At 36.8% G+C, this 16,033-nt stretch overlaps 1 protein-coding gene across 1 annotated transcript in view; it reads right to left on the bottom strand.

The window, feature by feature from the left end:
• LOC149833264 (signal peptide peptidase-like 2) overlaps positions 1 to 13,896 on the bottom strand; it is a 65,726-nt gene extending 51,830 nt beyond the window's left edge. The window contains exons 1-2 of the mRNA XM_090015023.1: positions 13,573 to 13,896; positions 12,272 to 12,430 (exon numbers count right to left, since the gene is read on the bottom strand). Of these exons, the coding sequence (XP_089871149.1) occupies positions 12,272 to 12,430; positions 13,573 to 13,710 (297 nt within the window). The 5' untranslated portion in view covers positions 13,711 to 13,896. The remainder of the gene's footprint in view (positions 1 to 12,271; positions 12,431 to 13,572) is intronic.
• Between the last annotated feature and the right edge of the window lie 2,137 nt (positions 13,897 to 16,033).

The following is a 16,033-nucleotide window of genomic DNA, read 5'->3' as shown; positions in this document are numbered from 1 at the left end:
ATTTATAGACAAGAAAATGATTATAAATCAACAATGCTAGTTATTCTACTGTTGGAGAAGATCAAAGCATGTTACCCTATGCAGGAAGCTTTGCAGGGAGAAAGGCCTCCATTGGGAAACAAATGTGACATGAGCACAAGCTTACAAAAGCTCTTAGTAGAAGTAGACAATTAAGAATGTCCAAAGTGTTATGCACACAAATAAGCATATAAATAGGAGTTGCAGGATGTGTTATGAGCACCATTTAACATACATCCTGTGAACATGAAATTATAAGTACTAATCCTATATCTTAAAGGGACAGAAGATTTAGGCTCACATGAACACTTCACTTAGCATTTATGTCCCATGTCAACATGACATAACACTAGACACACCATGACACTTTGTGGAGATAGTTTCTTTGGGTCGGAAAAATGAGCATTTACAGCTGTCAATTTTTGCATCGCAGGAAAAACATGTTTGATTCCAGAAACCCAAAAGCCTATCCCTACTAAATAGAGCATCTAGATCACATCTGAGGTCAGATTTACCAAAAAAATGGGTTTTGCTAAGCCGATCATAGGTACAGTCGATTGTAGCATATATATATATATATATATATATATATATATATATATATATATATATATATATATATATATATATATATATATATATATATATATATATATAAGTCAATGTTTACCCTCAGAGGTAAGGAACTCCTAGTAAAAAACCCAAATATTTGTAGTTTTTTGCACATCTGACACTCCAGACGTGATCTACATATTTGGGTTAGTAGAAATTGGTGCTTGGATCATGTTGCTCCAACATGTATGTAAGATTTTGCAGGGATTGAAAAATCAACGTCCTACAATGTACCAAATTTTCAACCTTCAGAAATTTGTATGTTTGAGTTAAAAAAAAAACAGTCCAAGGGTTGATTCCTACCATTCTGAATGCATCCATGGAGTTAGATCTGGTCAAAATCATTCCCACTATAAGTTCCCACTAAGGGCCTCTTTATCCACGAGGGTACCAAATACTTTCCCTATATATATATATATATATGTGTGTGTGTGTGTGTGTGTGTGAGAGAGAGAGAGAGAGAGGGAGAATGGGGATCATCCTACCCCTTTTTTGTTAGGTCACCATTAGGACCCTCCAAAAATCATAGTTTTAGGTGTGTTATGCTAGGTCTGAACTGCTAGATGTGTTTATCATTACTTATTTATTAAGAAACAAGTTTTGTTTCAAATTTATTTGATGTAAAAATATGAATATTTTATCATCAAATTTGAGTACAATATCGATCTTTGAATTTTTTTTACCTCTTTAAAATACACATTTGAGCATAAAGATGTTTAATTAAATGCATGTTCTCTATTGAGTAAACAATGATAAACACATCTAATGAATCAGATTGAGTTGTGATCTACATGTTTTTATTAGTGGGAACCGGCTTTTGTATTGCCAGAATCCAACCTGTGTACAGGTTTTTCGGTGATCCAAAAATCACCGGCTATGAATGCATCATTTTTTCCCGACTCATAAAAACATGTTCCTTCGTCGAAAAAACATGATCCAAGGGTCGATTCCTACTAAATTGAGCATGCTGAACAAATTTAGGAGGCTAGATTGAGTCAAAATTACTCACTAATGAGATTCCAACTCGATTGTAGGTAATATATATATATATATATATATATATATATAATGTATGTATGATTTAGTTAGAAAAACAGAGGTGCAAATTGTATCCACTCAATCTGACCTCATACATATGTTCAACATGGTTTGTTTGTTAGGAATTAAACCTTGGATTATAAATTTTTGACATGATTTTTTTGAGTTATGGTACTTTTGGCGCATTGTGGGCCTTTTAAAGCTTTTAAGAAAACCACTTAATATTAGAAATACATGATCCAGAACCTGTTTTTAACAAAACAAACAAAATATTAAGCACAGCTATGAGGTTATTTTTCACAAAAAAAGTGAAAAAATAGTATTTTCTACTGGACTGCAGCATATATATATATATATATATATGAACTGGAATGTGAACCGAGATCTTCATGGGGTTTTTTTAACCCACCGGATGAGATCTAGATGATTGGTTTTATAAGGACAGGCTCTTGGATCATCTGATTATGATGTGTAAGCAGGATGTCTTAAGGCTTGAAACAACTACTCAAAATTTTCATAAATATTCGAACATTCACAGAATCATATTTTTATATCAAAAAACATGATCTAACAGTCTATTTCTATTGATGTGGAGATTGCAATTTGTGGAGATGCTGAGAGGGCCAAACAGCTCGGTTCTGCATGACCTGAAACTCAAGGCCTACCGCCTTCTGAATGCAAGCATCAAAGAGATAGCGCGTGAAGTGAGCGATGTGGCTCATTTTGATATGGAGCAAACAGCTCGTGAAGAGGGCAAAAAGGTTCACTGCAAGGAGAAAAGAGGAGTGAAGAGGAAGAAGCATGTAATCTTGGGCTACCTCGGGCATAGCAGGATTACGGTGTTTGCTAGCACCTACGATGCTGCGAGGATGTGCCACTATCAGAAGGGACACAAGAAGTTCCGGTAAAAAAACTTGATCTCTCTCTCTCTCACACACACACACACAGAATTTTAAGCATGTTCATTTGTTTTTCAATGTCAACCATGTTGAGGTTCCCTTTAAGGAGGATGTGATCTACCATACTCCGATTGAGGCAGGCTGCAACGCTGTCTATGCTCAAGGCAACTAGGTGTTAAAATATATTGTAATTTCGTATATATATTTTATATATATAAGGTGATACATATACATATATATATGTATCTACCTATATATATATATATATATATATAATATATATATTGCTAAGGGTAGTTTAGGTATTTTACACATTCATTTTCGTGAATATGGTTTTGTATTTTTACCTTTTTTCTTTTTCTTTTTTTACTTTTTCTTTTTTTACTTTTCCTTTTTCTTTCATTTAATGCATTGTACTTGCATTGGGAGGGGCCCAACCCACTAGTCATTGGACCCCTCCAACGGTCACATTTGTGACCGTTGGAGGGGCTCCAACGACTATGTGGAGCCCCTCCCAAGGCCTCCTAAAAGCCCTATAAATATGGGCAGCTCCTCTTGTATTTCTTAAAAGGGTTTTGGGATTATAGCCCAACCTTTTAGTTGTTTATGAATCTTATGAGTGCATTTGCACAATTGTGATTCCGTGTGTTGTGCTTGTTGTGCACAAGTGTTCCAAGTGTTCTTGTTGTGCGTATGTTCGCACATTGATTCTCAAGGTTATTGCGTTATCAACTAAAGTATCTTGTTAAAGATACTTTTACATGGTATCAAAGTCTCGTTGAAAAAGAAGAATTGCGATTCGCCCTCTCTTGCATTCCTCGAAAAGCGTGCCTTCAAGTTTTTTTGAAATCAAAAAGGATCACCTTCTTCGAGCAATATTTTAGGAGCCTCTCTTGTCAAGAAAGACGCAAAAAGTAATTGAGGTACGTATTATTCCTTGTCTTCTTTCCTCTCTAATGGGCGAAAAAGACTCTCATTTCTCTCTTGGGTTTAAGCTTAATGGCTCAAACTATCATGTTTGGACCGGTAATATGGAAGCTCATATTAAAGGAAAGGGGTTTTGGGGTTACATTCATGGATCCATACCGGAACCGGAACCCAAAATTACTGTTATTGAAGGAGGGGATATTAAGATCCTTGAAAGGGATGAAAGACAAAAGGCCCTTGAAGAGTATTCTAAAAAACATGATGATTGGAAAATGAAGAACTTCAAGATCTTATCTTGGATTTTCTCATCCGTTGAGACCAAGATAAACGCCAATATCATCAAATTTAAAAAGGCTTCCGAAGCTTGGGTATATCTTGAGAAAATGTACACCTCAAGAGATCTATCCCACAAGTACTTTCTCTAAAAGAGGACTTTGACCCTCCAACAAAATGACATGACCATTCGGGAGTACTTTGCCGAATTATCCTCTATTTGGGACAAGCTCGCAATTCTTGAACCTAAATGGAGTGGAGAGGCAATCGAATTAAGGCACAAACAACTTGAGGAAGATCGGTTCTTCAATTTTTTAAATGGCCTTAGACCCGAATTTGAACAAGTTCGGTCCTCTCTTCTCTTCGCTTTCACATCCCCTTCACTTGAAGATGTTATCACCAAGCTAAGTGGTGAAGAAACCCGTACGGGGATTGGCAAAAATAATTCTAGCATTCTTGTTACTTCCTCTACTCAAGAAGATGGTGAAATGGCTAATGTCGTGTCAAGACCGGGAAATAACATGAAGACCTATAGACCTCCTCATTTCAAGAATCAAGGTCAAGGAGGAAATGATCGGTATGGCAAAAGAGACTATAGCAAATTGAATTGCTACTATTGTAAAGAACCCGGACATATCAAACCTATGTGTCCTAAATGGAAGAAATTGATTGCAACGGCTATGGCATCCAAGGTTGAAGAACGACCTTCTTCATCAAGTGAGTCTCATTCTCTTCAACAAATTGTAGAAGCACTACAACCTCTTCTCAAGGGAGGTACTTCTCGAGCCGCTATGTCATCCTCTTCCCCCGGTAAGACATCTTGGCTTTTAGATTCCGGGGCATCCTTTCACATGACCCCTAGCTCTTGCTCTCTTTCAAATTTTTCTAAAAATTCTTTTCCATCCTTTATCTCAACCGCGGACGGAACATCTCTTGAGATTAAAGGAATAGGTAATTTTGAAAAACAAGACTTCTTTGTTCCAAAAATTCGTTTTATCCCAAACCTTAACTTAAATCTTCTTTCTGTCTCCCAACTCTCGGACCATGGTTGCGATATAAAATTCTCTTCTAATAAATATTGGATACAGGATCGTCAGTCCGGGAGATTGATTGGGGAAGGCTCTAGAAGAGGAGACCTCTACTACGTAGATTTTCTTCAAGTTCCCAAGAGTCAATTTTGCAATGTCGTCCAAAACAAAGATATTCATGTATGGCATAAGAGATTGGGTCATCCCAATATTGTTAAAATCTCCTATTTGCCTTTTGTTAAACATCTTTATAAAAGTGACTTTTTGTGTAATGAATGCATTCTTGGGAAAATGAAATGTTTGCCTTTTCCTTAAAGATCCATGTTTACGACAAAACCATTTGAAATTGTCCATTCCGATGTATGGGGACCGGCTCCAGTGATGTTAAAAGGAGGATTTTTATATTATGTGATCTTTGTGGATGACTACACTAGGTTTTGTTGGATTTATTTTCTTAAACATAAACATAAAGTTTTCTCAACTTTTAAAAGTTTTCACATGATGATTTCAAATCAATTCAATGGATGTTTAAAAATCTTTAGGTCTGACTCTGGAGAAGAATACCTCTCAAATGAATTTAAAAGTTATCTTGAAAAGTTTGGTATTTTTCACCAAAAATCTTGTCCGAAAACCCCTCAACAAAATGGGTTAGCTGAACGAAAGCACAGGCACATCATTGAAACAACTAGGACTTTACTTATTTCTCAAAACATTCCAAAAAATCTCTGGGCTGAGGCGGCCCTTACTTCTGTCTATCTCATAAACCGACTCCCATCGAAAAATTTAAACAAAATTTCTCCCTTTGAAAAAATGTACAATAAGGAACCTGATTATAGCAGGTTAAGGGTCTTTTGGTGTAAATGTTTTGTTCTTACTGATAAGAATGACAAACTTTCTCCTAAAGCCATTCTTTGTGCCTTTCTTGGCTATTCTGAAACCCAAAAGGGGTTTCGTTGTTATGATATCAAAAGTGATAAATTGTATGTTTCCAGACATGTGAGTTTTTTGAAAAATATTAGTGGATTTGAACGTTGTGACCCTCATAATGAAAATATGGATTATTCCTTTTTATTTGATTTACTGAATAAAGACGAAGATACTAGTGATAATGAGTCAGATCAAAGTAATCCAAATGAATTTGAAACCGAGGAAAACAGCTTCTTGCCTCCTTCGTCACATCAACCTATTGATGAAGAATTACCTAGAGACCCTATCACCTATACTCATAGAGATCAAAACAACTTTAGGAGTGCTCTTGACAGATATAATGATGCCAGTCCCAGTGCCTCTCAGAATGAAGTGATCCCTCGTAGAACCGAAAGAAGTAGAAGGCCTCCTTCTAGGTTCATTTCCTATGACTCTTTTTCACCAAGATATATAGTCTGCCTTAGTGCCATCCACTCCTATATAAAACCTAGAAATTTTGAAGAAGCACGAAAGTGCCCTGAATGGATTAATGCAATGAACAATGAACTTGAGGCTCTGAGAAGAGCCAAAACTTGGGAGTTTCAAAATCTTCCTAAAGGCAAGAAAACAATAGGGTGCAGATGGGTTTTTAAAGTAAAAACTAAAAGTGATGGATCCCTTAAAAGGTATAAAGCTCGCTTGGTTGCAAAAGGATATAGTCAAGAATATGGTATTGACTATGAAGAAACTTTTGCTCTTGTAGCTAGTATGGTCACTGACTGATGCCTTATAAACGTTGTCTCTATCAACAAATGGAACATCTATCAAATGGATGTTAAAAATGCTTTTTTAAATGGCGATTTAAGCGAAGAAGTTTATATGGATGTTCCTCCTGGAATAGAGACTCCTAAGGGAAATGTGTTTCGTCTTCAAAAAGCACTCTATGGCCTAAAACAAGCCCCCAAGGCTTGGTATGATAGATTTAACTCTGTAATGATTGAGAATGGTTTTTCCTCTTGTTTTACTGACACTGCTCTATTTATTAGAAAATCCAATGCAGGGATTGTAATTTTACTTTTGTATGTTGATGACATGCTCATCACTGGGAGTGACTCTAACGGGGTTAAGAGTATAAAATCTATCTTAAAAGATAAATTTGAAATGTCTGACTTGGGTTTTCTAATTTATTTTTTGGGAATTGAAGTAGCATACTCTCTTAGAGGATATTTCTTATCTCAAACTAAGCTTGCTTTTGAGATCATTGACAGGTCAGGTATTACAGATGAGAAGCTTTGTGAAACTCCTGCGGTAGTAGGAGCAAAGATGAAAATTGATGATGGGGTTCCCCTTTTGAATCCTACACCCTACAGACAGCTTGTAGGATCATTGATGTATCTGAGTATTACCAGACCAGATATATCTCATGCATTCCATACCGCAAGTCAGTTTCAGCATGCGCCTACATCTGTTCACATGAGTGTCATCTTACGAGTCGTAAGATACATAAAGGGTACTCTGAATAAGGGAGTTTTTCTGTCCTCTTCTTCTGACTTGAAATTGATTGCTTATACTGACTCAGATTGGGGAGGTGACCCAAATAACCGTCACTCCACCACTGGTTTTTGTGTATTCTTAGGAGACTCACTAATATCGTGGAGATGCAAGAAGCAACAAAAGGTGTCACTCTCCTCCACAGAAGCTGAATATCGTGTCATGGCAACTACTACCATGGAGATTGTTTGGATTCATCAATTGCTAGAAGACATGGGGATTACAATAGAAGGGCCTACTAAGCTTTGTTGTAACAACAAGAGTGCAATTTACATTGCGAAAAATCACACCTTTCATGAGCGGACTAAACACATCGAAATGGACTGTCACTATGTTCGTGAAGCATATCTCAAAGGAGTCATTAATCTTCCTTATGTCACGTCCGAATATCAGTTGGCAGACTTCTTTACTAAAGCCTTGTGCGCTTCGCGATTCAACTTCCTTCTTGGCAAACTATCGGTCATCTTGCCCTAAGTTTGAGGGGGGGTGTTAAAATATGTTGTAATTTCGTATATATATTTTATATATATAAGGTGATACATATACATATATTATATATGTATATGTATCTACCTATATATATATAAAATATATATATTGCTAAGGGTAGTTTAGGTAAGGGTAGTTTAGATATTTTACACGTATTTATTTTCGTGAATATGGTTTTGTATTTTTACCTTTTTTCTTTTTCTTTTTTTCTTTTTTTCTTTTTCTTTTTTTACTTTTCCTTTTTCTTTCATTTAATGCATTGTACTTGCATTGGGAGGGGCCCAACCCACTAGTCGTTGGACCCCTCCAACGGTCACATTTGTGACCGTTGAAGGGGCTCCAACGACTATGTGGAGCCCCTCCCAAGGCCTCCTAAAAGCCTTATAAATATGGGCAGCTCCTCTTGTATTTCTTAAAAGGGTTTTGGGATTATAGCCCAACCTTTTAGTTGTTTATGAATCTTATGAGTGCATTTGCACATTTGTGATTCCGTGTGTTGTGCTTGTTGTGCACAAGTGTTCCAAGTGTTCTTGTTGTGTGTATGTTCGCACATTGATTCTCAAGGTTATTGCGTTATCAACTAAAGTATCTTGTTAAAGATACTTTTACACTAGGGCCTCTTTCTCTCCGCTCGAAGATCTTTGATTTGTTGTTAAATACGGTTGCAGATGCACAATAGACTGACATCTTTGTTTTCTTGTCATCTGAAGTTTTAGAAACAAAATTGAGTCGAGTATTTTGATCTATCAGATGGTGGTTCAACCAATGAATTGTCACAATCTGCAAATCGTCTGAGCAGGCATTCTAATAGATCACGAGTGTCGTCTTTCAGAAATTTCTTTTAGATACCCAACTTTTGTTTGGTTTTGCAAAAGCTTTCCACTTTTTTTTTGCAAAAGACATTTTTTGAAGTCTTTGGATCCAAGATCCAAGGTGATTTGAGATTCTAGGATCTTACTAAGGATCTTGAATTTCTCCTTTGATTGAAAAAAGGATCACAAATCCTGTGTTTGATTAGCACCAAGGCTTTGTGATCAGAGTTTTTTACATGCACATATACACACTACCTTCCTTATTTGCCTTGGAATCACAGGTGCATTATCTATCCTGCCATTTGATTATGCTCAAATCAAAAAATTTGTCTGTCCGAATGTTACATGTTTTGTATTGATAAACACTTGTGATCCTTTCAATTGATTCATTTTTTGGTGTGATGATTTACCGCTTTGAATTTTCTCTTCATTTCACACTTTTGAGTTTCTAGAGAGGGAGTTTAAGGGGGTAACCCAACTTTGTATTTGAGACTGTGCAGAGTTGCTTCTATGTATTGTATTGTGTGATTATTGTTTTGTTTCTGTAGGTTCATCACCAAATGTAATCAGATTTCCCTCCAGTTTTAACGCAAAATCCAAGTAACCACACTTTTTACAGCTCAAATCAAAATTTCTGCTTCTTTTTTAACACATCATCTTTTGTACCAATACCCACTCATGATCCTTGCAATTGTTTTGCTTTTTGGTATGATGATTTACTACTATGAATTTTCTCTTCATTTCATAAATTTGAGTTTCTGGAGAGGGAGTTTGAGGGGCAAACCAACTCTGTATTTGGGTCTGTGTTGAGTTGCTTCCATGTATTGTATTGCATTGTCTATATTAAATTAAGAAGACAACTTCTGGTCTCTCTTGGTTTTATTGAGAAGATTGGTACTGAAATGCTTCTTCCAAACTTGGGAAGGGTTTGAAATACCTAGAAAATATGGACGATAATTGACAAATTTCCATTTTCTTTCTTACCATTGTGGGCTCACAAGCTTGAGCTGTTGGGAGCCACATGAGCCGTCAAATCTCAAACTACAAGAGTGCCACCAGAATTTAGGAAACTACGAGGGCCGGGCCTCTGATCCACAGAACTGCGAGCATAGGGATTGGACTTTAGGCAATGATAAAAGTACCCTTCCATAATTCAGATATTGTTGGTAGACATTTGACCCATGCCATAATTCAGATCCAAATCTACTTAGTATAAGTAAGATAATGGCATAAATTTACATATATCTGAGGTTTTTGTTAGTTTTAATTTTACAATGAAACAATTTCAGGCATATATGGGCCAGATCATGTTGATTTTGGTGACCCAAAATCAGGTAGGGAATAGACTTCCATCAATTCTCGGTGCCATAGGTCATAGGGTGCAACCTAGCTTCAATAACGGAAAATTGAAACAATTAAATTTTATTATCTGTCGCAGTGTTGTATGTATTGAACCGTATCGTACAATAAGGTATGATACGTATCATTACTTTTGGGTTTTGCAGTACGATACACACTCATACTGTGATACAATATGAGTGTGTATCGTACCCGTATTGGGTATATCGTACGATACACCCCTGTATCGTGTCGTATCGTACGATACAGGGTGCACCTTCGGCACACTTTAAAAAAGCCGAAAGTAATTTTTTTTCATTTTGAGTTTTAAATACCTTTTGAGGGCTGACTTCTCCATTTGTCTAAAGACCATTAGAAGAGCATTTCCACCCTTTTTTCACCCAAAGAAGTGGGTTAAGGTAAAAAAAATGCATTTCTACCATTTTTCCACTCAAGAAAATGGGTTAAGGTAAAAAATCTTTATCATAAGTAAAATTACAAAGTTACTCTCCAAAAAAAATTCGCCTTGGGGGGAGCTGCCTCCCGTACAACCCCCCGCCAACCTACCGCAAAGATGGACCCGCAAAAATTAAAGATTTATATCATGATAGAAATCGGATTGCACACTCATCTAACAAAGATGGTATAAGATAATCAAGCATGACAATGAGGCACCTAAGTAATGAGTGAAAACTGATTGAAAATCAAGCGCAACTATTTCCATAATATTTTTGTTTATGTAATATTAAAGTATAAGTCTTGTGGCATGTTCTTAATTGTAACTTGTAAGATATTTAATATTTTGCATTGTTCTTGTGAAATAGTTGATGTTTGATGATGTCTTATTCATATCATAGAGACATAAATGATTCATATGTGATTTTATGGTTGTATTTTGTACAATTCAGCATTGTTTCATGTGATATGATTTTTTATAATTTTTTCTGATTTTTCTTGATTTTTTGGATTTTTTGGATTTTTTGAAAAAACTTTATCAAAAATTTACGATACGTTTACGATACGGTGTTACTTTGGGCCTGACTGATCCGGTAACAATACGATACTTACAACCTTCATTTGCCGTGTCCCATCTCTATGTTCGTACCTATGTGGCATAATTTAGAACAGGGGAAAATAAGATTCCAATATGAAGAAATATGGATCCCTGATACAAGTCTAGCCTACCCAAATCAGAATACTAAAATTTGCCCTCACAATCTGGATAATTTTGAGAGGCATGAAGCACCATGAATGAAGAGAAAGACACCAGGTTGGTGAAGCTTCAACACGAAGCAACTCCATGCAATAAATTATGACATGGTAAGAGCTGCATAGGGAAGCAAGACTGGGAAGTGCTGATGAGCAACTAGAAATAAATCAATCATGGTATCAGCAGTGACTCTGAATGTTCTTCACCTTAACCATGGCAGAAGTAAGTAACCTGACTGTCATTTAACTTATATACACAATCAATATAATCACATGCAAAAAGCAGAAACATCAGCATACTAGGTAGCAATTCCTCAGAGGAAGTATCAAGGAATTAAAAATGCAAATAATCAAAGATACTAGTAGCAAGAACTCCCAAAGACTACATGTCATATCATATTTTGCCTCTCAAATGCTTATCATATAAACCAAACCTCCTTCAGGTAATACACAAGTATTAAAGGCTCTAATTTCATGATTCTTTGGAAAAAATCATTTGTCTAACTATATGCAAAAGGCTAAGATACCGCGACACGGTACTTTGGGTGATATAATATATATTTTAGATATATAATATATATTTTCAGTATATATTTTATATATAAAATATATATTTAGATATATAGTAAATATTTTAGATATATAATATATATTTTTCAGTATATATTTAACCATGTCCCCATATCCACATTTTTTGGAATTGCTGTGTCGTACCCTCTATACCCGTACCCGCACCCAGGTGACATAGGCAAAAGGATATCAAATTCCATCTAAAGCCCAATTAATTTGATTTAAAAAAGAAAATTAGACATTCTTGCAAAAGTGAAGACAATTATCACTGATTCTCATCCCAAAAGAATCTGGGGCAGATGACTAGCTGAATCAGACTTATTACCCAGCTTGGATGCTACCGGTAGAAACTTCTTGCAGAGAGGCCAAAAAAGGACCCAAAGTAATCTAATATCTCAAAACTAGAATGTGTTATAAACCTAGATTAATTGAGAATGAGGTGATTCATTTGATCCACACAAGGAAAAAGAAGGCATTTGTTGAAAGAAGGCAACTCATCTTGCAGAAAATATATAAAAGAAAGTAATCAAGCACCGTAACAATGACATTGATAATACTAAAATCATGGCAAAAAAAACCATTGAAAGAAAGAAACACTGACCTTTGAGGAGGAATTGCTACAGCAATCCAGCGGATTTGCCAAAACAGCATTGAACTTTGCAGCTTCACTCTCATGGGTTGGTAAGGAAGAACCAAATCTAGCACTAAGTCCAACCATGCTTGTGCCTTCCTCACCATTCACCCAGTTATTCACCTTAACCTAAAAGGGAGCACCACAATGCATCCACTAGTCAAGTCAGATGCCGGTAATTGCTGTTATTGTATGAGTTAACATATTATTGGAACAAAGATGCTCCTAGCAAAGAAAAATATACCAAACCATTCTCCAGTGAACATTAATTAGATACAGAGAAATAATAGATAGATGTAAAAATAAATATACCATAATCATATTCTGAAAACAGAAATATGTAGATTCAATTCCTTTCAGTAACAATCATCTTGTCTAATCAAGAAAAGAACGCGAAAGCATCTCTGAAGAAGTTATACACATGAATACAAATTTTCCAATTTTAGAAGTAAATATTAAAAAAATATACAGTTTCGAGATTTACAAAAAAAATGTTTTTCATGCATGTGAAGTAATTTTCTCAAGAAATGATCGAAAACTTCACCACATCCAGTATAGAAAGAAAAAGCTAAGCCCCGTATTTTCAATCCATAGCCTTTAACACAGGAATAGGAGAACATGGATGCATTGCACTTCAGCAACTCGAATTCTCAAAGAAACAAAACTAATGAGGATACAGAGAGGAACTGAGAGAGAAAAGAAACCAAGCATTACGACAAAATCGTTCAACTCCGACAACCAGAATGCACAAAAAAATAAATAAACAAAATAAAAGTGGAAACTCTACGCTACCACAGATCAGCCTACGTCAAACAAAGAAAAAATATGCCCAAAAATTCTAAAAAAAAATAAAATCTAAAAAACCCCAACAAATCAAAAGTTAAAGAACTATTTAAAAACAAGGAAACACCCATCATCCAATTTATCTAATTGAAGAGCCCGATTTCCACATATACAACAAAAAACAAGAAACGCCACCGAGTGGGGATCGAACGAGACGCCCAGATAGTAAGTCGCAGTCGCACTATCATAACCGACAGGTCTCGGGTTCGAATCCCAAAACGGGCTAACTCCCATCTCGCTCATCAGGAAAAAAACAAATCACAAAACAAAAGAAAACGCAAAATACGAAACCCTACTCCCCAATTTTCCCCAACTACAATCCACGAGCAGAAAAAACGACAAAACCCCGAATCAAAATAGCTTCGCAGTCTCACCGAATTCCCAAATCCACACCAAACAAAACAAGAAGAAAACCAAAACCACTGTACCAATTGGAACTTGTTGCTGCAGCCTGGGGATTTTGGGGTGGCCTCGTCATCGTTCCAGACGTCGTCGGCGATGGCGACGCTGAAGAAGAAGAAGAGGAGGATGAGGCAAAGCACGAGAATGGATCGGGTGAGCGCCATCGATTGGGATTCTCTTTCTCTTCTCCCTCTGAAAACCCTCTCCGCTCACCAATCAAACACCTGAGGTTCGGCTTTTCCCCGGGAACCGCGTTTCCCACCTCCCTCTCCTGCGCGTTTTCTCCCACCGACGCTAGTCGTCGGGGTTTGAGTTTGATGACCAGAGCACGCACACGCGATACAGTAAACGAAAAATTTCTCTGATATTTTGGAAAATGTCTAAATTTTCATTAGACCTGATATAATCACAAAATATCGCGATATTTTAAAAATATCGACTGTGGAAAAAATATAAATAGCGCAACATCAACCCATGTCCAGTTTGGGTGGGAGTTTAAGCATTCCTAAAAACGAGGTCAAACTACCTTGGTGATGATGGATGTTTGGATACTAACAGTTGGGGGTGGGAGAGCATTTGAGAAAGAAAGTGAGACTGTTTTTTTTTTTAAATATATATATATATATATATATATATATATATTAAGGCAAGCTGGGGTTAGGCAGACCTTACCAGTTATACCATGGGATTTGAACTTGCAACGTCCCAACAGAAGGAGACATGCACTAGCTGCTCCTAGTGGAGCCCCCGTTGGTAGAAGGTGAGACTGTTAGTTGAACTACTTTGATGCTGAATATTTGAGGGGTTTAGGACCCAATTTTATGCATTTGAGAGAGGACCGAAAGTTGTAGCATAACTCGGGAGGCGACCACCGAAAGTTGTAAGAATCTGTTTGGAAACTGGCAGCTAAGGATGGAAGTATGAAATCCTCAAAAATTATGATTTTAACCAATCCAGCTTGGTGGTTGTTTGGGATGAGTGAAACGATTCAGCTAGGGATTTTTTCCCTTCTACTTGTACAGTTGTTGGAATGCAACTGAAAAGCTGAAATTAAAATTGAAAGAGCATTGGGAAGGGCATCCTATGAGCACTCACTGGTGTAGTATTTGGTAACTACTACCTCAGTTTTATCATTTGGAACTTGAAGTGTCAAACACCACCCCAGTTTATCATTTCTTACAACTGCATCCATCCCAAATGTCTTTTGGCATTGGGTATTCCCCACTTCCCACTCTGACTACCTTCAAAAGTCAGTTTCCAAACAGGGAAATCTAGAATTTGGCAGTTACCAATTTTCTCAATACATCAGCTCCATCCAACTATCAATTTCCAGATAGAACCTTTAATTATTTTTATTGCTCTTTTTATTGTTCATATAATTTTAATATTGCAAATATTTTGCCTGTCGATATTTCTTTCAAATACCTTTCAATTTATCGTGCACTGGTTGAAAAAGTCTTGCTGACATTAAAACGTTGAGACCATTGGATAAGAGTGTTAAAATAAAGCTTTACCCATTAATAACGTAGACTGCCAAGTTCCAACTATCATGTGTTTCTTTTTTCTTCCCAAAATCCCCTCACTTGTGTTTTTTTTAATAACAAGTATTTAAGAGTGCACGTTGCTGACAAGCGAGTTTATCCATAGCATCTGAGTTTCCCGGAATCCTTATTTATGCTTAAGCTGGATTTCTGATGGAGTATGGATCCATGATAAGTGTGATTCTATCCCCATCACCCCTCTATAAATAGTTTAAGAAATAAGAGAAAAGACAGTGCTATTGAGAAAGAACCCCTGATAATTTTATTTTTTTGCTTTTTTTATTTAATTCAATTCTTATTCTGGTTCTTATTTTCACAGTTGGTTAGCATAGTTTGATATTGAATCATTGGGGTCACTTAATCAATTACTTAAAAGCCTTCAAATCAATTTCTTTGAAGCGGGTCTTATTCCACAATGAAGAAATCGCTTATCATCGTAGGAGATTACAACTAGGGGTGGCAATTTCTGACAAGACCCGCCAACCCACTTCTTAGCTGGGTTCGGGTTTGGCTTAAACGGGTTTGTGACGTAAACGGGTCAACCCGCCTAACCCGTTTATTAAATGGGTCAGGTTCGTGTTAGGGGTATGCCAACCCACCAACCCGTTTAATAAACGGGTTAGGCAGGCGGGTCAACCTGTTTACCCGAACCCGACCCACCAACCCGCCGGCTAACCCGCCAACCCGTAAACTTTTCAATGTAAAACCCTGAACCCGACCCGCCAACCCGTTTACCCAACCCGACCCATTTATTAAACGGGTTAACCATGTCGTGTCGGGTTACCCGTTTAATAAATGGGTCGGGTTCGTGTTTGCCACAGTCGATCCGTTTAATAAACGGATCAGGTTCTTGTTGAGGTATGCTGATCCGCCAACCTGTCGACATGACCCACCAACCCGACCCGATTGCCACCCCTAATTACAACCCCTTCCAAAGCATCCTGGT

This window comes from Nuphar pumila, chromosome 7, assembly GCF_984573655.1.
Source record: "Nuphar pumila chromosome 7, dmNupPumi1.hap1.1, whole genome shotgun sequence".
NCBI lineage: Eukaryota > Viridiplantae > Streptophyta > Magnoliopsida > Nymphaeales > Nymphaeaceae > Nuphar > Nuphar pumila.
Note: the sequence above shows the minus strand (reverse complement) of the source record. Positions and strands in the feature narration are given on the sequence as shown.